Source organism: Chanos chanos, chromosome 6, assembly GCF_902362185.1.
Source record: "Chanos chanos chromosome 6, fChaCha1.1, whole genome shotgun sequence".
Classification (NCBI taxonomy): Eukaryota; Metazoa; Chordata; class Actinopteri; order Gonorynchiformes; family Chanidae; genus Chanos; species Chanos chanos.
Genome location: NC_044500.1, coordinates 25,989,617 through 26,013,984, shown reverse-complemented (window position 1 = coordinate 26,013,984; position 24,368 = coordinate 25,989,617). Strand labels below are relative to the sequence as shown.

The window sequence follows — 24,368 nt, the reverse complement described above, 5'->3', positions numbered from 1 at the left end:
TATGTTTACTGGCTCGGTGCATTAGGTTTCACCATGCAGGTAAAACCAAGGTTTTTAGGAGTGGCTTGTTTCATTTCATCAGGGTGTGCTCTTCTGTCTTGGAGGACTGGATCGACTTTTCTACCTTACTCAAGATGAATACTTTCAATAAAACAATTACACCACTGCAGCAGACAGATTTTACTTGGTTACTTGTATACTGACTTAACTGGTTAATTAAGGTGTGTTGTGGGCCCACCCCTTCAATTTGCTAGGACTTTCCAATTGACGGGGCATAACCATGTCATGTCTCCCATGGCGAGAAGGGTGAGGGCGTGTCCTTGGAGAGCTGGCATAATTATACAATTGTCCCATTAATGTTGAGTCATTGAAGCACAAGGATGGTGAATGTACATCCTCACAGCTTTTGTCTGAAACTGTAGGTGCTTGAATCTTCTAGACAGCCTCTCTGTGTATGAGGGGTGGGAGTAACAAAGAATAACTAATGAAAATGGAGTTGGTGAAAAATGTGAATTAAAAATGGAGATGGAAAAATGACCTGATAAATGAGGTAGACAAACTACAATGTTTAAATGATTTGTCCAATCCTATTTGAGGGGCTCAGATCACTTTAACATACCAAATTAATGTTCAAGTACCATGCATTTTCAAAACTGATCTTTTCAAAGAATATTGTTTGAGACCACTTTAAATTATGGTAGTTTTATGAGAGATGATATTCCAATGAATTCAATTTCCAGCTTAATTTGATAATCTACTTTTTTTTGCATATGTATCAAATGACTAACACACACCACACATTTTAATTCCAATTTAATTCACATGTATTTTCACCAACCCCATTTTCAGTTATGTTTGTTACTTCACCACCTCACACTTTCGGTGGTCGCACTCTCTCCTGCATCTCAGGCTTGTCAGAACTGTAGGCCTACTGTTGGTAAACAGCTGTGCCCCAGTGAAGCATACAGTCGCCCCCTTGTGGAAATTCTTTAAAATACCAAAATTACCGATATTTTGTTCAATTTCAAATTTTGTTCAAAGTAAATATTCACAAGCCAGTAGTGTGTGTGTGCGCGCGTGATTATAAATTGTAAGAGTAAATCAAACTAATAAATTTGTGGATATTTTCTGAAAACATTCGTGTTCCTCAACACTGTAACTCAATAAGCAACAAGACTGGCAATTTTATGAAATTTGGCAGTGAGAATTTATCAAAAAGTCAAGCAATTTAAAAGACAGAATGATGAAGCTGGTGATACACGAACGAACATGATTAATTTAATTAAAAGATTAAATCGCAGTAAAAACACAACACCAGTGTATGAGTAAAGTTATAAGATGAGTATCCTGAGATGCAGTTTTACAGTGCCAGCCCTCTAAACACACAGTTTTAATACACCACCGACAATTCTGAAATGACGACGTATCAAGTTGTTACTGCAGTCTTTAAATATGTATAAAGATCACAGCAACGGAAGGCGTAACTTCTGATTTTCTAGTCCTTAATTGGTCTTTCAGTGTGATTGACATGTGATGCGGTCCAAACAGAAAGTTTGTTTGCGCAGGCGTTTGAAGCAGGAAGTTTGATTGAAACGTTTCTGCCAAATCCTCATCGTAAAGGTAAGAGCGATTTCTAATTTAAAGTTGGATGTGCTATTTAGAAGTGATTAAAATCGAACTGTACGCAGTCCATGTCGAGCAGACAGTTGTGTCATGTTTATTTTTTTGAAAAAGGAAATTCACTCAAAGTAATGTTAACTGCAATACCTCCATGTGTTGGATAATAACTATCCCTATTGTCTTGATGAGAACTTGAAAACCCTCACTGGCGATTTCATCCATTCGGTTCATTTGATCTACAAACATCTAAAGACTCAGACAGTGAAATTCATTACCATATAGTGGTGGCACAGGCAAACTATTTTCGTCTGAAATAACAAACGTAATTGATGTTTTGATGACAGTACGCTAACGTGTCTTCACTGAAACGTCCTCGTAAGCAAGTGCAGTTGTTTACACGAGATTGGGGGAAAAAATCACACATGATACACAAACTTGCGTGAATTGTCCGATTTGTAAAACAACTATAACGTCTTTTTTTGTTTAAGAGGTTTCAGAAAAGAGGGGCAGGGGTGTCATTCCTGGCAAAAGTGCACGAACTGACACATCGAGCTATCATGCTGTGTCCCTTATATGAAAAGTATGATTATACACGAAACAGTATGAGAAAGTAACTTTGTTACGACCGGGGTCTTCGTACACAACGAAGTATATAAGAGGGTTTTTTTCACTTAAAAGTTACAGCCTATTTGTATACTTAACAACGTGTAGATTAGATTCTAGCAATGTGTTTAAATCGAAATAGGCAAACATTAGCTGGCTATCTGTCCATGGACAGATGGAGAACGTGGAACTGACCCTTGGATGAAGTCATCTGTGCACTTCTTTAGATAAGCATCGATGGGTCGATTGTATTCACAGTTAACCTGACGAGGAAATACGAAAATAGCCGTTTTCACCTCGTCATCCAGTAGGTAGGTTTTGCGTACACATGTTTTTACAAAAAAGTAATATGGTATTGTATGTGTAAACATAATTGCATGTCTTATGGATGTATGTTCTCTCGGAGTTATTCATTTTCAGCCGAAACAGTCACAGACGAAATTGCTTAACATGCCTGCGGCGTGTTTTACCTCGAACCAATTCGACTGAGCACTAAATGGCATTTCGGAACTCTAAGCCAAAATTTCTCGCACACCAGTTTGCGTCGTCCCTCAACCCAATTTCACAACAGGCGTTGTACAATTGTATGTCGGCTAATTGCTAAAATTTAATGTAACCGACATCGACGGATTACACGATTTGCGTAAACCCTTCGTCTGCATCATCCGGAGAAGTAAAACTGTCAGCCCGGTTTTCCGTCATCAAATTCACAAACGTCGTTTTGATAAAGCTGTTCTTTACTCCCACTATTCTTGAGGTCACCCCCTACTGTCTGGCCCCACGACTTCTCCACGTCGCCCTGTGGGCAGTGTTATTGCCTCTCAAAGGGTCTGCCGAACTCTGCAAGACCTCGCTGCCTGAACTTCTGTGTCCCGTTCTCTATTCTCTGTGTGCCCATTCCCCCAGTGCACTAGCTGACATGGTACATTTTGTGGCTTTGTGTATTCCACAAACTGCTGCCACTGGCAAATTCTAGAAAAGTAGGCTATTACTATCACAACAACACTTAAAAAAAACATGAAGCGAATGAGTCACAGTTAATATTGACTGACAGAAAATCTGTCATTTGCATGTTACAAACTTCAAAGCTGAAAAATTGATCTACAATTTGCCAATACTGATGTCAAACAAAACATCGCTCATCTCATAGATTTCTTTCTCTTTCTCTCTCTCTCTCCTTCCCCCATGTGCCTTTTACAGAAAGGGAACAGTCTTTACTCATCTTTGTTTAAAGTTTTAACAGAAAGGTGTCATGATCCATCTGGTAACAGAGTAACAGTTTCTTGTGGTTTTCTCAGCAATAAAGAAGCTGAAGTGCATGTGGTTAGCCATGATTCGTACCCACAGTTTGACTGCCTGTAGTCTTGGTCACACACACACACACACACACACACACACACACACACACAGACAGCATTAAGGATGACAACAGAGTTTTTCAGCTTGTCACAAACTGCTGGCCTGGGTATTGTGAGCAGTTGGAAGTGTGACTTAGCACTGTGTGTGTATGTAAAGACTGTCACCTGTGAGGATAACACACAGAAAAGGATGTCAGTGTTGAGCTATGGACAGTGTTTGTGTCTGTTTGCAAATACTCATTTTGCTTTAGTCTGGGTATATAGGGAAAGAGGGAGAGACCAGGGGTGTGTGTGTGTGTGTGTGTGTCAGTGTCACTGAGGTTGTTTCAGAGCAGGACACTTTGTATGCATTTGATTGTGATTCTTTGATGTGTGTGTGTGTGTGTGTGTGTAGTGAATGAAAGCAGGGTTGAGGGGTGGGGGTTGGGGTGAGTGAAGCTGAATATGCTGGCATTCTCTCAAACTCTCATTATTCTATTTCTACAGCATCAGTCACACACATACACTTTCTACCACCATCAGCTAACCATGGGGAAAAATACATGCACCTGTTAGCACCACAGAGAGAGAGACAGAGACAGAGAGAGGCTCTAGCTTTAGTCCGTGAGCTTTGTAAGGTTACTCATAGTGACTCCCAGTTAGTGTGTCTGGAGTTGGATGGTGTATGCGGGAGGTTGAACTAGACCAAGGCCCAGAGGGAGAGGAGGCACTGGGGTATGACGGAGGTGTTAGCCCTGCATGGCAGCTGGAGGTTGGAGGGGATCTGGTTTGACAGCGAGGGGACATCTCCATCCCTCACTGTGGGTAAGACGTTACGCTTGTCGAGGGAAGAAGTTTGTTTCACGTGGTTATGCTGACAGAGAACAGCTAGTACAACCTGTGACAGTGACGTTCTTAGATAACCAGTAGCTAACAGTTAGTTAACACATCATTAACAAGGATGGATACTAAGTTAGCAGAAGGCTTGCCATTAGATAACACAGTTTTATGATCTTGGGAGTTACGTTTTGTGAAATTACAGGTTTGCTTTGTTTAATACTAAAACTGCAAGCATTTGACACAGAGTTGATTCACAAACAGTGCTTATGTAAGAGTTTTTGTAAATGGTCAACGATTCTCTGATTTTTTTTTCTTTTTTCTTTAATCAAGTGCTTGTATGGAAGTCACTGGATTCAAAGGACTAACTTTAGTCTTGCAATATGTTGTCTTTCTTTTCCCTGCATGTTTTCTTCATTGTTACAAGTTTGTCTAAAAGTGTTTTTCTGTGACAGATACTTTGAGTAACAGATTATGAAATGAGTGAATACTGTGGTGGGGTTGTAATAAAAAACCTGTGGAGCTACTGGAAATTTACCACCTGTTTTTTTTTCTACAGTAAAATCCCACACGTGGTCGCCTGATTAGAACAGGGTAAAATTATTAGTGTCTTCAGGGTCAAGTCAGGATACAAGAGTTGTTTTTCCTGTAACAGCAAAACTGACACATCTTAAGTGTTCTCTGAAAGTTAGTTATCAAAATAAAAAATAAATAAAATGTGCCTGTAATTAGATATTAAATCATGTGTTAATCACATGAGAGCCTAGCTAACTGCTTTGTCTACTTGGAGAACATAGTTAGTAACGGTACTCAGGTGGCAGTGTGCTATCACCAAAATGTACTGTGTCCTTTTTCTCTGGACAGACGCATCCCCAAAGACTTTTTATTTTCAGTAAAAACCTTTTAAGCACTGTTGGGGTTTTCAGGCTTTGGCCGTGTGTAGTCTTGTTCACTTAAAACGTGGAGGTATGTAAACAGTCGTGAGGAATGTTCGGGGGATAAGAAAACGGCCGGACGTGACCAGAGGTAAGACAAAGCGAAAGAACTGTAGCGATCAGCTAATACATTTGTCCCAACATGTTTAGGCAGGTAGTGTGGTCGTGCGCACGTCTTCAAACACTTAATGGTTTTTACTGAAATCTCCATTTCCTGAGGGCGTTTCTTTAGCTTTCAAGGAAGCAGAATACATAAAGAAGTTACTGGGCATCCTCTGTGTTTTTAATTTATATGTAGTGTATCGTTGAATGAAGTCGAGTGTGTTCGTTGTGGTTCTACGTCCTGGCTCTTGTGTTCTAGATTGTAATTGTGTGTTTGGCTCGCAGAACCCTGCCCAAAACTGCTCTGCACAAAAACCCACCCCAAAACGCTTTTATTACAATACCGTTCTGTAGTTCTGACGTGGAACAATTATTTAGAATCACTTGGCACACTTTCAAAACAAACGAGCTAACTTCGGGATTCCACTGAATGGTTTGTGTATCCAGTTCTACTTGCTTGGCACAGAGAGGCCAAGTCTAAGGCTTTCAAAAGACAGAGCTACCTGTTTTTTTTGCAAGTTCATACTCTTTGGATTGGTCAAAACAAATGAGTCAGTTACTTAAGCAATAGCTAGACACAGTAATGAATACACATCCTTTTGGTGTGATGTTAGCAGATCCAGAGCGAGATGCTGTAGTTCTTTCATCCTGCTGCCAGACACCACTTAAACATATGAGTGAATGAGTGATGTGTTCTCTTCTTACTATTAATTTCTTCAGATTCATCTGTTGGCCAGCTGTAAACAGGGAAACAAGATGAGTAATTGTGCAGGAGGAGTGGAAAGTGACGTGCGGCTGCTGTCTTATTACAGACCTTACTCCTGTTGGTGTAGGTGTGAGTGGACACTGGACTGTAGGAGGTTCTGAGAGGTGTCTGAGTGACTGAGATGTGAAATGACTGATGAGATTCGTTGACTGTCTAATGTGAGGAGGTCTGAACTGAAGGGAATGATCCTGGTCACTGACTCTGAATGGACCTCAGTTTCTTTTGGCAAATTCTCGGTCTTGACCTTGTTTAAGACTCCCCCCCGCCCCCATCTCTTTTAGAAGCGTGTGGGTTTTTATCTCACTTTTATTCATAGGATCATATTACACTCTTCACACTGTGAATGTTTGATTTGGGAGGATCCTGCAAAGACCAGTGTGTATGTATAGTTCTTGACTGCTCATCTCAGACATTTGTGGTCCAACTGTGTTTCTCACTGTTATTGGTGTGTGTTGATTCTGTGTTGTTAATTGAGAGTTGTGGTTGGGTTACTCTGTCTGTCAGGGAAACCTAACATGGTTTTACATTGAGAATAATACATCCACTTAGCGTATGAAGAGTTTAATGAGGCTCTTTATTTTCCACTAAACACTCGACCTTTTCTCTCTCAAAGGGTCTGTTTTCTCATTCTTTATAATTGTGTTCTGCTCTTCATTGTTTCATTAAGGTGGTTTCATCTCCTGCTTCACCCAGTCTGAAGGTTAACTGACTACACTGTGGACTGTTTCCAGTTTTAGTTTATATTATGTAAATGTTTTTTTTTCTTTACTTCATCTCTTCTTTTCAGTTATAATGGTATGAGAGAGTCCGTTATCAGATTCTGTTGTTTCACTGGTGTCTCTCTCTTTCTCTCTCTCTCTCATTTTCTCTCCCCCCTCCCTCCAGTCCCAGACCATGAACTACGTGGGTCAGTTGGCAGAGACGGTTTTTGTGACAGTTAAAGAACTTTATCGCGGTTTAAACCCTGCCACGCTAACGGGAGGCATTGATGTCATTGTCGTGCGGCAGCCGGATGGGAGCCTCCAGTGTTCACCGTTCCATGTCCGCTTTGGGAAACTGGGAGTGCTCCGCTCTAAGGAGAAAGTGGTAAGGGCCTGCGGAATGTTGGTAAAATGGAATCTGGTATTTTAATTTCTACGTTTGCGCATAGATTTAGTCATTTAGCAGTCACTTGTCCAAAAGAGAAAATAAATAGCCAACAGGCTTAAATCAGCATGTCTCAGTACACAAAGGTTTGTGCCAGGAACCAAGGATGTATGTTTTATTGTTTTTTTGTTGTTATTGTTTAAATATACTACTTGTGCCTAAAACACATAAGAGTGAAGTAAAGTTACTGGTTAAGAGGTAAGAATGTTTTGACAGAAGTGAGTTTCAGGTTGGGTTTTTTTTCTTTTAATTACGTTAGTGTGTCTTTTTATATCAGCTGAATGAATTTCTGATATATATTTTTGGTGAGGTCAAGACAACTGACACACAGCTGAAAGCTTGATTTGGAAGTGGAGCACAGTGCAAATGAAGAGGTGTCTGTGACTGTATGAGTGTGTTTTCAGGTGTCTTTGACTGTATGAGTGTGTTCTCAGGTGTCTGTGACTGTATGAGCATGTTTTCAGGTGTCTGTGACTGTATGAGTGTGTTCTCAGGTGTCTGTGACTGTATGAGCATGTTCTCAGGTGTCTGTGACTGTATGAGCATGTTCTCAGGTGTCTGTGACTGTATGAGCGTGTTCTCAGGTGTCTGTGACTGTATGAGCGTGTTTTCAGGTGTCTGTGACTGTATGAGTGTGTTCTCAGGTGTCTGTGACCGTATGAGTGCGTTCTCAGGTATTTCTGACTGTATGAGCGTGTTTTCAGGTGTCTGTGACTGTATGAGCATGTTCTCAGGTATTTCTGACTGTATGAGCGTGTTTTCAGGTGTCTGTGACTGTATGAGCATGTTCTCAGGTATTTCTGACTGTATGAGCGTGTTTTCAGGTGTCTGTGACTGTATGAGTGTGTTTTCAGGTGTCTGTGACTGTATGAGTGTGTTTTCAGGTGTCTGTGACTGCATGAGTGTGTTCTCAGGTGTCTGTGACCGTATGAGTGCGTTCTCAGGTATTTCTGACTGTATGAGTGTGTTCTCAGGTGGACATTGAGATCAATGGAGAGCCTGTTCACCTGCACATGAAGCTAGGAGACAATGGAGAGGCCTTCTTTGTGGAAGAAAATGAAAATTTTGGGGTGAGAATGGAAAATGGTGTTTTCCCTGGGAATATTATTGTGTCATTTCTCTCACACGTTGGAATAAAAATGTTTTTTTCTTCACCTTTCACTTTTCTCATACACTGAATTAGTTTGACTTCATTTCAGTTTAATGGCTTCTCATCACCCATAGCCTGTCTCTGTCTCTGTCTCTGTCTGTCTGACTGTCTCTCTCTCTCAGGTGGAGGTGCCTGCTCACCTCTGTACGTCTCCCATTCCCATTGAGGTTCCAGAGAACGAGGAGGCGGTGGAGACCCACTCCAGCACGTCCTCGTCCTCCTCCAGACGGAAAAAACGTCGGAAGAAGCGATTGCGTTCCGACACGCACCTCCGCAGCGAGGGCAGCAGCTCCTCCTCAGAGGAGAGGGAGCAGCCAGAGCAGGAGGCACATAACGATGAATTCGTGTCTCCCATGGTAGCATGGTGAGGTGACTTTTTGTTTTTAACGAGGAGTCATTTGGGTGTTGGGATGACTGACATGGCTAATGGAAGTTATTGTTTTGTTTTGTTTTTTTCTCTCTCTGCAGTAAGTCTGTGTATTACTCTCTGTCCGAGGAGCCTTTTGAAGAGCTGCCAGCCAATCAGGCTCGAGATGTCCATCCGCACTCTGACGGAGAGTGCTCTCCTAATGAAAAGTATTCACACTTACACACACACACACACACACACACACACACACACACAAGTAGCTATAGTTTTTAAAAGAAGTGAGTTAATGACTGACTTAAGTATGACAGATGTTGGAATGTTCATATAGTCATTTCAGCAGTTTTTGAATATGCTTTTTTTTATTTCACACATTCTGTTTGTCTCTCTCTCCTTTTCCCCCTCCCTTACTCACTTTGTCTCTCTACTCCCTCTCTATCTTTCTCTCTCTCTTTTCTCTCTCACTCTCTCTCTGTTCAGTAGTGTTTTTTACAGCCGGTCCTCCTCGCCCAAGAGTGACTCAGAGTTACTGATGAAGAGCCAGGAGTCCACTGGTCCTCAGGTCCACTGGGACTGGGGCGGTTTTCCTGAGGTACCACTCACACTCTCATGCCAGCACACACTACATACAAATATCACTCAGCGTTGACACGAAGCATGTACCGCTGCCCTCTTCTGAAGACTCGCTATTTATTGTTTTTTACCCCTTTGAGTCTGATTTGAGTGTATGTCGTGTTGGTAGCGGTGTTTGGAAGACACTTTGTTGTGTTAATGCAAAGACATTGCAGCTAACACCTCTCTCTTTCTTCCTTTTTTTCTCTTTCTCTTTCTCTTAAGGTTTGTCAAGCTACAGTGATGGAGGCCCCACCCTCTCCCCTGACCCCCTCAAAAAACTCTCATTTTCGCACAATCCATCGCCAGGACTCCTTTGATATGGACTCTTCTGATCCCATGGTAACCATTACCGTGGTGAGGCCAGAACCAAGGACAGTGGTGACAGAGCCATACCCTGCAGATACACTACCAGAGCTGTCCTCTCCCATTGCAGGGGCTTTTCCACACACATTGCCCCAGGTGGAGACACTAGGTCCTGGAAAGGACACGTACCTGCAGTCTTGGTCTGGTCTGGATGGAGAGGAGGCCCAGAGCAGCCAACGTGAATGTACAACTAATACACTCAGCATGGGTAGCTTAGCCAACACAGCTAATGATACCAAAACAGACACTGGAGCACATACAGATAACACTACTTCCCCTGCTAATACAGCTAGCTCTGTTACCACAAACAACAACGCTCACCCAGCTACCACAATATCTCTGGATCACTTGGGTAACACAGACACAGTCAGCGCGTCCGGCACAGTGAGCGTGGCCAGAGCTGCTCGATCGGTTTCAACTATTAGCATAGCCAACGCAAAAAGCACAGAGAGCACAGTCGAAACCATTAGAATAGATCGGATGGTCGAGAAAAAAGTCCTGGTTGAATCTAGATGTGAAGACACAGGAAGGAAAACAGTCCTGAATGAAGGAGATAGTGGAATTGACCCCTCCAGCGAAGGAGCAGATGAGGAGGAGAGGGAGCTCAACATTGACAACTCTCAGGCCAATCAGGATGCACAGACTGCTGGATTGACAGAAGCTGCAGAGGTTTCTGTCCAATCAGAGGGCCAGGCTGACCTCACGGAGTCCACCTCTAAAGCAGCTGATGCACAGGAAAAGAAAAAAGGTATTTATTCATCTGTGCTTGTCCGTTTAGTTTCACCAACATTTATTTACTCTAACATACTGACCACAAATTACTGTTTTCTTGATATACTGGCAGGTTGTTGTATAAAAACTGTTTCATTATACTTTTTTATTAACTTTTTTTTTTTTTTTTTAATAAAAACTATTTACAGTTTGTTGGAGCACATCTTTTCCTAACCATCACCCTTCCCTCACCCTGTTCTCTCTCTTTCTCTCTCGTGCTCTCTCTCTCTCCCTCTCTCTCTCTCCAGCTAAGCGCAGTCAGCATCTGGGGCCGTCTGATATCTACCTCGACGACCTGTCTGACCTTGACCCTGGGGTGGCAGCCCTCTATTTCCCTAAGAGGTCAGAGAGGACAGGACGTGCATTTTTCTAATGAACTTTCTGGATAAATGTCAGCAAAACATGCCAGAGACAATTTTGAGACTACATGTTATATATCGTTGGGTACACATATTACGAAAATTCATGCACTTGAAGTGAAAGATTTGTTGCGTTACTGTTAGTAGCTGAGATGCATTGTTGTGGCATGCATTCCTTTCATACTACAGGGACATGGGCCATTCCAACATTCCAAACTGGGTGAAAAGTGGGTAAGAATCCAAATGAAAAAAGCAAATGCTAGGAATGTAGAATGCAGTCAAACTCTTCATGAATGCACAGTGCTAAAGGGCATCAGAAGAACAAGTATGTGTATATTTCTGATAACATGTCATTCGTTCCCATATTAGTGTGTTTCCTATAACTGTTTATCTCTCTCTCTCTCTCTCTCTCTCTCTCTCTTATGCTGACTCTCAGGGATCACAGCCCTGAGCGGGTCAGCCCCTCCCCCCCATCTGGAAACCAGTCTCCCCAGTCGGTGGTCAGTGGGAACATGGACAGTGGGACAGACTACCTGTCGGACTCCACCTCAGACACCATGGATGTGTCCATGTCTCTGTGTGGGGGGGCCGGAGGGACCAGCCAGATCAGCAAAGGTACAGAGAGAACAAAAGAAAAAGGGTGAAAGACATATAAAAACAAAGACATGCCTGTAAAAGACAACAAGATGAACACTCAAACATTTAGCCATAGTGTTTCATTTTTTTTTTCTTTTGCTTGTTTTTTCCCCTGATAGAGAAGTTTATGGAACACAGAGTGAAGTATCAGGATTTTGTGAATAATCCAGGAATCATTGAAGATCCAAACCTGGTCATCTGCATCAACTCAAAGTCAGCACGAGTCTTCAAAACAGAATGCCTTAACCACTTCATTTTAGTCCAACTGCTGTAGAAAGTCAGGATTGTTTAAGAGAAAAAAACTCTTCTCATTGGACATCTGAATTATGTCTAAAACATATTACTTTAAATTAACCAGGCCATTGTGAAATTACACAATATATAAATAAATGTTTTTTTTCTTTCTCTTTCTGATAGTTAATGGTTAATGTTTGTTTCTGATAGTTAATGGTTAATGTTTGTTTCTGATGGTTAATGGATAATGTTTGTTTTGAATGGTTAATGGATAATGTTTGTTTCTGATGGTTAATGGATAATGTTTGTTTTGAATGGTTAATGGATAATGTTTGTTTTGAATGGTTAATGGATAATGTTTGTTTTTATTGTTAGGTATTATAACTGGGCAGTAGCGGCTCCAATGATTCTCTCAATGCAAGCCTTCCAGAAAAATCTGCCAAAGGTATAGGTTATCTCTCTCTCCCTCTCTCTCTCTTAATCTCAATCTCTCTTTTTTTAAACTGTGTTCTTTTGCACCAAAACACCGATCTCCCTGGATGCACTCACTAATTGTGCTGTTCTTCACTGGGGGGGGGGGGGGGGGGGGGGGGGGCGCATTGACTAAAAACAGAAAAATATCGTCTTTTTTGGCAGAGCACCATTGAGCAGCTAGTGAAAGACAAGATGCCAAAGAAGTCTGGACGCTGGTGGTTTTCCTGGCGAAAAAAAGACATGGACAACAATCAGGTACAGTCACATTAATACTGACAGTCAGGTACAGTTACATTAATACTGACAGTCAGGTACAGTCACATTAATGATGACAACCAGGTACGGTCACATTAATACTGACAACCAGGTACAGTCACATTAATAATGACAGGCAGGTAAAGTCACATTAATACTGACAGTCAGGTACAGTCACAGTAATACTGACAACCAGGTACAGTCACATTAATACTGACAACCAGGTACAGTCACATTAATAATGACAACCAGGTACAGTCACATTAATAATGACAGGCAGGTAAAGTCACATTAATACTGACAGTCAGGTACAGTCACAGTAATACTGACAGTCAGGTACAGTCACATTAATACTGACAACCAGGTACAGTCACATTAATACTGACAACCAGGTACAGTCACATTAATAATGACAGGCAGGTAAAGTCACAGTAATACTGACAGTCAGGTACAGTCACATTAATAATGACAACCAGGTACAGTCACATTAATAATGACAGTCAGGTACAGTCACATTAATACTGACAACCAGGTACAGTCACATTAATACTGACAACCAGGTACAGTCACATTAATAATGACAGGCAGGTAAAGTCACAGTAATACTGACAGTCAGGTACAGTCACATTAATAATGACAACCAGGTACAGTCACATTAATAATGACAGGCAGGTACAGTCACAGTAATACTGACAGTCAGGTACAGTCACAGTAATACTGACAGGCAGGTACAGTCACATTAATACTGACAGGCAGGTAAAGTCACAGTAATACTGACAGGCAGGTACAGTCACATTAATACTGACAGTCAGGTACAGTTGCATTAATACTGACAGTCAGGTACAGTCACATTAATACTGACAGTCAGGTACAGTCACATTAACACTGACAACCAGGTACAGTCACATTAATAATGACAACCAGGTACAGTCACATTAATAATGACAGTCAGGTACAGTCACAGTAATACTGACAGTCAGGTAAAGTCACATTAATAATGACAGGCAGGTACAGTCACATTAATAATAACAGTCAGGTACAGTCACATTAATACTGACAGTGACAGTAAAGCACATTCTACAGAGCTCTAATCTGATGCAGCATCCTCTCAGCCCAGCCCTGCTTTAGTTGTAAGGTACTGTGTACTTTTGAGCACTTTATTCAAGCCAATCCGTAACTACTGATTTGTTCTCTCAGAAGATTATTGGACAGCTGTGTTTAATTTATTTTACTTTCAGTTTTCTATGTTATGTAGCATAAGCACTCTTCCACCAAGGTTCTGGAACTTTTTTTCTGGAACTGTCAAGAAAAGGAACTACACAGTTCATGAATCCACTTGTGTTTGCTTTCTTACCGCACTGCATGAAGATTATGTAAAAAAGGAGCATGTGATGCAGAAAGTGCACTATAGTATTGAAAAATACTGGTTACTGTGGTCTCCAAGAATGGCAGGAGGTCTCCTTTGGTTGTTCTGTAAAACTTGTGTTAGACCAATCAGTGACAGTCAGTACTGAAAGCTCCGCACACCACCCCAGTAGCTGCTGATCTGTTCAGAAGCTATGGTTCAGTAATCAAAATCGACCCAGGTTCTTCCAGTGGAAAAAGGGGTGAAGTTCCTGAGTTCCTGAAAAAATTCTTGCAATGGAAAAGCACTTTGTTCTTTTGCACATGAGTAAATGCAGTTCTTGTGGATAAGAGCATAATTTTCTATAATTGTAATTTGCTGAGATTATTTCTAATTTGAGCCTCACTGCCTTGAGAGGAAATTGAGAAGACTGATCTGTATTTCTCTCCTCTCTGTCACTCCCCCCTCCCCCTCAGGCCAACTCAAAGCCCGACTCAGAGGAGGCCCAAATGGAGTCCCCTGTCTCTCCCTCTGGACCCTCATTAAAGTAAGAGACCGTCTAGGTATCCGGTTGAGTGAGTGTATGGCTGTACGTGAGTGTGTATGAGAGAGAGAGAGAGAGACTGAGGGACTGTGTGTCTTTGTGTACGTTTGTGATGATAGACTGGATCATGTGAGAGAATGTACCACATTATTAATGTGACTTTGACACACTGATTTTTCTCCCACTGAACTCTAATGAAATAAGTGTGTGGGTCTGTGTGTGTGAGAGAAGTAGTCCGTGACAGGACAATGTGAATATTGAATTGTGGTAAATAGCATTGGACTGTATTGACTGTTTTGGACTCTCTTAGGGTCTCATTGATGACAGCATATGAACACTTAGAGACAAATTCATATCTGTGTGCGTGTGTATGTGTGTGTGTGTGTGTACGTGTATATGTGTGTATATGTATATGTGTGTGTGTGTATGCGCGTGTGTATGCACATGCGTGTGTGTGTGTGTTTGCAGAGAGCACTCAGTGGAGCTGTTCAGTGATGAGGATACATCTGTGTCTCTAAGGCAGAGCAGTGGGACAGAGACCATGTCTCAGTGTCTCAGTCAGATGTACCGCAAGTCCCTTCGCCTTACCTCTGAGCAGATAGTAAGAACTACACTACCCACAGTCCTCTCTTAGAATCCCATTTCCCTCCTCCTGTTAGTTTCTGTTAATAATAAGAGTGGAATGTCTAGTCCTCTTCTAATATAAAATGCGGTACACTTTGACTATCACACAAGCTAACATGAGTGTGCGTGCGTGTGTGTGTATATGTTTTCTCAGGAACGTCTGAACTTGCGAGAGGGGGCCAATAAGGTTGTGTTTAGTGTGACGACGCAGTATCAGGGAACATGTCGCTGTGAAGCGGCCATCTACCTGTGGAACTGGGACGACAAAGTCATTATCTCTGACATTGACGGAACCATTACCAAGTAAATATATATGTGTGTGTGTGTGTGCGCGAGTGTGTCTGTCTGTGTGTGTTTGCCTTTGATGCTTGTGTGTTTTACTACTCTCATCTGGTTTTGACTCCGATAGGTCGGATGCACTGGGGCATATTTTACCTCAGCTGGGAAAAGACTGGACACACCAAGGCATTGCTAAACTCTACCACAAAATACACCAGTAAGCCATTTTCATAACTGTATACACACCAACTCAGTCAAAAACACAGCAACAGAAGCTCTTTAAACCACACATACTCAAGACACATACTTTAAAACATTACAACATCGTAGTCTTCAATTCACGCTAATAAAATCCCTCACTGCCAAACCTTGCCATAAACTAGGGCAGTGTTTCCAGGCCCCTGTCCTGGACCGACTACAGGTTTAAGTGCATACCTAATACTAGCGTGACACATTTGAGTTCATACCTAGCACTAGCATGACACGTTTAAGTTCATACCTAGCGCTAGCTTAACACGTATGAGTTCATACTAGGGTTTCCACCTTTTATAAGGGACGCTATTTTTAATTGTAAGCTACAAGGAAACCACTGAGTTACACCTAATGGAAATGATGACGCTGATGTGCAGTCTAACACAACACGCAGAGCTTGTTGGTCTATAGGTCACCACTGAAATTAAACTTCCCCACTCTGCATGTATAACTGGTTTGGTTTTACTTGATGTTATGGTATTCTCAGCACTTTGAAGACCTAGTGTAGATATGAAACTAGGTGTACGAAAATATGGGACAAATCGCATCCCTTATTGATTCAATACGGGACGCAGCATTTTATTTTCCAGTACAGGACGATCCTGTATTATATGGGACGGGTGGCAACCCTAGTTCATACCTAACACTAGTGTAACAAGTTTCAGTTGATACCTAACACTACCGTAACAGGTTTGAGTTCATACTTAACTCTAGCGTAACAGGTTTGAGTTCATACCTAATACTAGTGTAACAAGTTTCAGTTCATACGTAACACTAGTGTAACACGTTTGCGTTTGTACTTAACACTAGTGTAACAGGTTTGAGTTCATATGTAACATTAGCGTAACACGTTTGAGTTCATACTTAACACTAGTGTAACAGGTTTGAGTTCATACCTAACACTAGCGTAACACGTTTGAGTTCATACCTAGCACTAGCGTAACACGCTTGAGTTCATACCTAGCACTAGCATAACAGGTTTGAGTTCATACCTAGCGTACCTGGAACCACATAAACCATAATGTTAGATACCGCACACCAAAGAGAGGTCTTCAACACCCCCATAAAACCTCCAGTTTAACAAACCAAGTGCACCAGTTACAGAACACTCCAAAAACAACTTCCCACCAAACCTTTAAACATAGCAATTATAGAACACTCAGAAATGGTTATGAGTTTTTTTTACTGTGTTGTTCTCTGTGTAGGAACGGTTATAAGTTTCTGTACTGTTCTGCACGGGCCATTGGCATGGCAGACATCACTAAAGGTTACCTACAGTGGGTCAATGACAAAGGAACCGTCCTCCCTAAAGGACCTGTTCTCCTCGCCCCCAGCAGCCTGTTCTCAGCACTACACAGGTACACACGGAACAAAATATACACACACACACACACACACACACACACACAGCATGTCTCCTCTCATGTACACATACATACCATACCACACAAACCTGTGCTCTTTACCTCCAGCAGCCTGGTTCTCAACACTGCACAGGTACACACACACACTCGTCCACATATACACACATGCAATACCACGCACGCACACACACACACACGCACACACACTTGTCCACATATACACAAATACAGTACCACACACACACAGATGTACACCACAGGAACTTCACACAAACACACACATCCACACGCATACCATAACACACACACACACACTCGTCCACATATGCATACATTCAATACCACACACACACACGCACACAAAAGATGGGGAACCATGCCTTGTAAAGGAACTAAGAAGCATTGTTATCAGCTTCTGCTTCTCAGTTTCTTATCTGTATCATTGCATCGCCTGTGTGTGTGTGTACCCACCACAGGGAAGTTATCGAGAAGAAGCCAGAGGTGTTTAAGATCGCGTGTCTCACTGACATCAGAGACCTCTTCAACCCACACAGACAGCCCTTCTACGCCGCCTTTGGCAACAGGAGCAATGTAAGCCCTTCCCCAGAGCCTCAGTCACCCTCACTTACAGACTGACTCAGTCGAATCTGTTAGCCTGAGTTAGCCACCCTGCTGCTCAATAGTGTCACTCAGTTATTAATATTAATACAGAGATGCTAGAACTGTAAGTTTAAATAATGCCAGTCACACTGGGCCCATTGTCACTGATGATGTCAGCCTCACATATGGAGCCCTTCCCTTCACACAGTGCCCAACAGTGCTCTGGTTATTGAGGTGTGGGTGTTGTGTTATGGAGGTGTGGGCGTTGCGTTATGGAGGTGTGGGCGTTGCGTTATGGAGGTGTGGGCGTTGCGTTATGGAGGTGTGGGTGTTGCGTTGTGGAGGTGTGGGTGTTGCGTTGTGGAGGTGTGGGTGTTGCGTTATGGAGGTGTGGGTGTTGCGTTATGGAGGTGTGGGTGTTGCTTTGTGGAGGTGTGGGTGTTGCTTTGTGGAGGTGTGGGTGTTGCGTTGTGGAGGTGTGGTTGTTGTGTAGTGGAGGTGTGGGTGTTGTGTAGTGGAGGTGTGGGTGTTGTGTAATGGAGGTGTGGGTGTTGTGTAATGGAGGTGTGGGTGTTGCGTTGTGGAGGTGTGGGTGTTGTGTAGTGGAGGTGTGGGTGTTGCGTTATGGAGGTGTGGGTGTTGCGTTATGGAGGTGTGGGTGTTGTGGAGGTGTGGGTGTTGTGTAATGGAGGTGTGGGTGTTGTGTTATGCAGTTGTGGGTGTTGTGTAATGGAGGTGTGGGTGTTGCGTTGTGGAGGTGTGGGTGTTGTGTAGTGGAGGTGTGGGTGTTGCGTTGTGGAGGTGTGGGTGTTGCGTTGTGGAGGTGTGGGTGTTGTGTAATGGAGGTGTGGGTGTTGTGTAATGGAGGTGTGGGTGTTGCGTAATGGAGGTGTGGGTGTTGTGTAATTGAAGTGTGGGTGTTGCGTTATGCAGTTGTGGGTGTTGCGTTATGCAGTTGTGGGTGTTGCATTATGGTGGTGTGGGTGTTGCATTATGGAGGTGTGGGTGTTGTGTAATGGAGGTGTGGGTGTTGCGTTATGGAGGTGTGGGTGTTGCGTTATGGAGGTGTGGGTGTTGCGTTGTGGAGGTGTGGGTGTTGCGTAGTGGAGGTGTGGGTGTTGTGTAATGGAGGTGTGGGTGTTGCGTTACGGAGCTGTGGGTGTTGCGTTATGGAGGTGTGGGTGTTGCGTTGTGGAGGTGTGGGTGTTGCGTAGTGGAGGTGTGGGTGTTGTGTAATGGAGGTGTGGGTGTTGCGTTACGGAGCTGTGGGTGTTGTGTAATGGAGGTGTGGGTGTTGCGTAATGGAGGTGTGGGTGTTGCGTTGTGGAGGTGTGGGTGTTGCGTTGTGGAGGTGTGGGTGTTGCGTTGTGGAGGTGTGGGTGTTGCGTTATGGAGGTATGGGTGTTGCGTTATGGAGGTATGGGTGTTGCGTTATGGAGGTGTGGGTGTTGCGTAACGGAGGTGTGGGTGGTGTTGCGTTACGGAGGTGTGGGCGTTGCGTTACGGAGGTGTGGGCGTTGCGTTACGGAGGTGTGGGTGTTGCGTTGTGGAGGTGTGGTTGTTGTGTTGTGGAGGTGTGGGTGTTGTGTTGTGGAGGTGTGGGTGTTGTGTAATGGAGAAGTGGGTGTGGGTGTTGTGGAAGTGTGGGTGTTGTGTTGTGGAGGTGTGTGTTGCGTTATGGAGGTATGGTTATGGCTGTTGTGAGTTCTAAATGAGTATGTCTCTTGGATTTGTAGGATGTGTACGCATATAAGCAGGTTGGAGTGCCTGAGGCTCGTATCTTCACTGTGAATCCAAAGGGAGAGCTCATCCAGGAGAAGACCAAAGCCAACAAGTCCTCGTGAGTGACCGAAATCTTCACACAGTCAACATTATAGACACAGTGATGCCAGTCTGATAAGATCAGAGAGAAGCATACAAATGGTTAATATCTAACTCAGCTCTCCTGTTCTCTCCTGTGTGTGTGCGCGTCTGTGTGTGTGTGTCTTAGGTATGCTCATCTGAGTGAAATGGTGGAGCATTTCTTCCCTGTGATCTGTAAAGGCCAGAGGTCATCCTTCGACTGCCCAGAGTTCAGTCATTTCTCGTACTGGAGGGAACCTCTGCCCCCACTGGACCTCTCTTGTCTCTCATAGAATCTCTCTCTCTCTCTCTCTGTTTTCATCTCTCTATCTCCACTGGAACTCTCTTCATTAAAGTAGGCTCACTCTCTCTGTTTTTATCTCTTTCCCCACCGGATTGCTCTTCATTGAAGTGGATTCTCTCTCTCTCTCTCTCTCTCTCTTTCTGTCTTTCTACGCTGCATTACTCTTCATTAAAGTAGACTCTCTCTCTGTTTTCATTGCTCTTTCTCCACTGGAACACTCCTCACTAAGATAGACTCTATCTCTGTCCATGTCTCTTGCTTTCTCTCTCCAAACAGCTCAGCCTCTTACCATGAGCTTGTATGCTTTCTTTCTTTCTTTCTTTCTTTCTTTTTCTCCTTTTTTCCTCTCTTTCTTTCAGATTAACTTGAGAGATGTATTGTGCTATGGACTTAACACTACAAAAAGGCCACAGAAGAGTCTATCAGTGGAACCTTGTGACAAATTATAGTTCTTTTTTTTTTTTTTTTTTGCTAATATGCCAAACAGAACAAAATGGGAACAAATGAATGCGATTGTAAAAGGGAAAACCACTGAAAAGGGCTTACTCTTTACTCCTCTGTTACATACTTGAGGAAGATCACAGAAACTTATACACACACACACATGCACACACACACTTACACAGATGCACATCTTTTTTACACTAAATTTAAAGACAGGGAACAATGACAACAACAACAAAACCTACAGAGAGCTGCTTTCTTTGAACAGCATATTCCAATATTTAGATTTATATGTGTTCCTCAGTTATGTCTTTCCCGCAAACTCCATTGGATCTTGGCATGTGCGTGGACCTAGCATACACACACTACTGCCGCTGAAGCTTTCTCCCACTTTATGAAATGGGATTTCCTGATTTTTTAAAAATTTGATTTAATTTATGATAGTTTCCTTTAAAGACACAGTATCCACACTGCACTAAGTTATTAATTTATTTGCTCACTGTCACCAAATTCAACTTTTATGGAGGACCAAAGCTCTGGTGATGACTTACAGGCAATGACATCTCTGAGTGCACGGGAGGAAACGAGTACAGACAAGACAAGACTACTGCTGTGGTTGAAGTAGTTCTGATTCTACTGCCATAGTAACATACATACATGGAACTGAATATAATTCTCTGTACTTTGTCAACTGTACGTTTTGTTTCGATATTTTCTTGCTTGTAACGGAACAAAGTGCTGTGGAAGGTTGTCCTGGTAACCAAGTTGCGCACAGAACAAACACGACTGGTTTTAAATGCATTTAAAAAAAAAAAAGACATGTGTCTTAGTGGGCGAATTTGGCCTGAATAATGATCGTCATGATTGGTGATATCCTTGCAAAATGTGAAGGCTACTCAACAGGATGACTTTCGCAACGACCATGACAATGCATGTGCAGCAAAAAGGAGCGGTCCCTTTAACGAGCCCGCGCAGCGTCTAAAATGTACCACATCCAGATGCTGTATTTGACACGTATACTTTGTGAAAGTCTAAAGTTACAGAATGAGGACACTTTTGGAAAAGTCGTCTAAACCGGTACGTCTCCGTGCCTTTGAACTGATACGCTATTTATTTATTACTTCCTCGCTTTATAAGTTTTGAAGCGGCCAGGTGATTGGTAAGCTATATATTGACGATTTATTGGACCTGGACGACGTTGTTTCCATGGAGCATCACTGCAACATCTATCTATAGGCACATGCTTTAAAATAAAACGTCGATTTTTGCATTCTGCTGTTGTAGTTTCAGTTGATCTTGTGATCTATGAAGAAAACTTGTGCTTTATTAGATATCCATCCCTGCTGCAGGCTTGTTGGAATATGACGTCGCACATGCAGTATCATGCAATTTACTTTGGAAATTTGAGGGAATCTCGCCCTTTGGACTGACAGGAAGTTGGTTTGTTTGTTTGCTTGTTCTACAGTGGCATGACAGATAGGACTACCTATGCTGTAGCTGCTGTTGTCGCACACAGGTAGAGTAATAATTACTACTAAATGGATATTAAATGATTGCTACTAAAACGTTAACGCAAATTACAAGTTGCTACTCGTCAGACAACTAGTATGTTATATATAACCTGTTTTCAGCCGTTCGAACAACATCACACGTGCGAAAACTTGCTTCCTGGCTGTTTAGCTCAGACAGGTGTGGCAATGATACGGTATTCTATAGAGTTGGAAAGTTCAGGATGGAAATATAAGTTCCTAAATTTCAAGGATTGCACTTTTTAAAATCTTGATTGCACGACTAATTAGATATAAGCCAGTCAGAACCGATGTTTTTCTAGTTGACAGAAAGGTAAGAAGATTTATACAGCAGTTAGCCTGCATGTTTCTAAAAAAGGTTGTCTTTGATTACTATAGACTAAATCTATTCCTGTTTTAGTTGCTACTTTAGTAAAACTTATGAGGCATCATTTTAGCGCGCCACGGAAAATCGAAAGTAGATTTTTGGCTGCATCATAGTTTCCGGGAAAATGGAACTTAGCGTACTCAGAGTGCCGTTACGGGATACAACATTTTTATTTATTATAGTTATATTTATTTCAGTTGAATGTTTCCGTAAATGCCCTCTTACACCTGGAATTTCGAATGCGTCTAATAGTTACGCATTTTTAAATTAGAAATAAGGAATACCGCAAAAGGCCTACAGGTGGCATGATTTAATTTAAATTGACCCCCGGTCCACCCACCCCCACACACGCTCACTCCTACTTAATGTCTACGGTTTATACTGGATGCTGACCATAAAACAGTGTGCTGTTTGTTAAGAGGAACAATCATAATTCCCACTCTCCTTTTCCACTCTTTCACAGGGTGGTCTGAAACAAATCGTAACTCGTTCATTCAGACGTCATGTCTGTGAGCAGATCTGACAGTTCGTTGGAGCTGGAGCTCAGTTGCCCAGTCTGCTTCCATCTCTTCTCTGAACCAGTCACACTCCCCTGTGGGCATACCTACTGCCTTAACTGTCTGGAGAAAACCAAGACGTCTGCAGCGCCTGGATGTAAAGGCCAGTACTGCTGTCCAGAGTGCCGAGAGATGTACCAGGGGTCAGAGGCCTTACAGAAGAACTTCAAACTGAGGAATGTTGTGGAGAGCTACAGGGCCTCAGTCAGGCAGACCGACTGTGGTGTGATTGAGAAAGAATGTTTGGAGACATTTAGTCAGACTGGGGAGTGTTGTGCAAGCTCTTTGAATAAAAGGTCAGACCACAGAGAAGAGGTAGAAGCAGAGAGAAAGAATGGGCAAGATACAGATGAGCAGAGATCCAAGCTTGCTAACATGATAAAAGATCTGAAAACAAAGATCGCTTTTGTGGAGGATGTGCTGTCTAAAGAGGTGGAAAGACAGACTGCAGTTAAGACAGTGAACTCTGCACTCAGGGCAGATGTTGCAAGGGTAATTGAAGAGATGATGGAGCTGATGAGGAGTTATAGCATAGCTGGGATGGAGCTGATAGAAGGGGAGCTGAGACCCAAGGAGGAGGCTTTGGGGAGGAGGGTCAAATACGTCTCTGATCTCCACAAACGACTAAAGGAGATGGAGATCCAGGCCGGCACTCTGTTGCTGGAGTGGGACAAAACCACATTCTGTGAGGGTCTCCTGGAGACCGAAGCTCAGGTGACCACCCTGATGGTGGAGGAGCCTCCGGTGGAGATGCCTGAAGACACAGGTGAGATGCACACCATCATGACACGCGTGTGCGCTGAGTTCGAGCAGAGAAATGCCCAGCTCCGGGTCGACCTTGGTGCATCTCAGCGAGCTTTACGAGCGGTCCTGAACCCCTCCGAGGTCACTTTTGACCCTGATACAGTCCATTCCAGCCTGCTCCTGTCAGAGGACCTCAAAACGGCATCCTTCAGTGTCACCAAGCAACCGTATCCGGCTAGAGCAGAACGCTTTACCAGTTTCCTGCAGGTCTTCAGCTCTCAGAGCTTCTCCAGCGGAGAGCACCGCTGGGGGGTGAAAGTGGAGGGTTGCCCCTGGGTCGTGGGGGTGTGTTATAGGGGTCTACCCCGCTCTGGCATGGGCAGCGGACTGGAGAGCAGTGGTCATGCTTGGTGTCTCATGTGGTGTGATAACCTACTGCGGGCGTATGAGCAAGGACAGGAGACACCCCTGAAACGGACTCCAGCGCTGAACAGAATGGAGATCCTCCTGAGCTTCAGCCAGTGCACTCTGGCCTTTTACAGCATCAGCAATGTCAGCGGAGCTAAGACACACCTACACACTTTTAAGACTGGCTTCACTGAGCCTGTTTACTTAGCTGTCAGAATGATGTCTGGTCAGCCAAAGGCACACATTACACTCTGCCAGTGATACTAACAGGAACACTGAGCTTCATCAGTGATGTTTAAAATGGTGCATTAGCAAAACATTGTGAAATGAAATATATTATAAAATATATCACGAATACTTGTGTGCTATTGAAAATTATGATGTAATGATTGTGCAATACACCCTGAATTTTACTGTGGTTAAAACTTGCTGATGACAACAATAAAAGTTCCTGCCTGTGTTCAACAGTGTAAGTTGGCTCTTTTCGTAATCGTCACAAAGCAAACAGTTAATGTTAGTTTTTCGAAAATGTTATTTGCTGTATTTATCACAGTATCCATAACATTAACATCATACATTTTCGAATCAAAGAGCT

At 42.9% G+C, this 24,368-nt stretch overlaps 2 protein-coding genes across 2 annotated transcripts; both read left to right on the top strand.

The window, feature by feature from the left end:
- Positions 1–1,608: 1,608 nt before the first annotated feature.
- On the top strand, positions 1,609–19,841 carry LOC115813872 (phosphatidate phosphatase LPIN2). The gene is made up of 20 exons (XM_030776541.1): positions 1,609–1,620; positions 7,086–7,286; positions 8,321–8,416; positions 8,619–8,860; positions 8,965–9,072; positions 9,347–9,455; positions 9,701–10,589; positions 10,861–10,975; positions 11,402–11,586; positions 11,727–11,820; positions 12,217–12,286; positions 12,478–12,570; positions 14,392–14,462; positions 14,928–15,060; positions 15,238–15,386; positions 15,493–15,579; positions 16,820–16,972; positions 17,455–17,569; positions 19,315–19,418; positions 19,569–19,841. The coding sequence occupies exons 2-20, from the start codon at positions 7,095–7,097 to the stop codon at positions 19,711–19,713; spliced, it is 3,150 nt and encodes a 1,049-aa protein (XP_030632401.1). The 5' UTR covers positions 1,609–1,620; positions 7,086–7,094; the 3' UTR covers positions 19,714–19,841.
- Positions 19,842–21,227: 1,386 nt separating this feature from the next.
- On the top strand, positions 21,228–24,067 carry trim107 (tripartite motif containing 107). Its single transcript, XM_030776543.1, has 3 exons — positions 21,228–21,245; positions 21,634–21,684; positions 22,528–24,067. The coding sequence occupies exon 3, from the start codon at positions 22,568–22,570 to the stop codon at positions 24,032–24,034; it is 1,467 nt and encodes a 488-aa protein (XP_030632403.1). The 5' UTR covers positions 21,228–21,245; positions 21,634–21,684; positions 22,528–22,567; the 3' UTR covers positions 24,035–24,067.
- Positions 24,068–24,368: the final 301 nt, after the last annotated feature.

What these genes read in the sequence shown, in the direction of transcription:
- LOC115813872 (XM_030776541.1), top strand. Translation starts at nt 7,095, where the DNA reads ATGAACTACGTGGGTCAGTTGGCAGAGACGGTTTTTGTGACAGTTAAA. An exon ending in CCCTCTGGACCCTCATTAAA is followed by an intron (nt 14,463 to 14,927) that starts GTAAGAGACCGT and finishes GTGTGTTTGCAG; the next exon opens with AGAGCACTCAGTGGAGCTGT. An exon ending in GCCTTACCTCTGAGCAGATA is followed by an intron (nt 15,061 to 15,237) that starts GTAAGAACTACA and finishes ATGTTTTCTCAG; the next exon opens with GAACGTCTGAACTTGCGAGA.
- trim107 (XM_030776543.1), top strand. Translation starts at nt 22,568, where the DNA reads ATGTCTGTGAGCAGATCTGACAGTTCGTTGGAGCTGGAGCTCAGTTGC.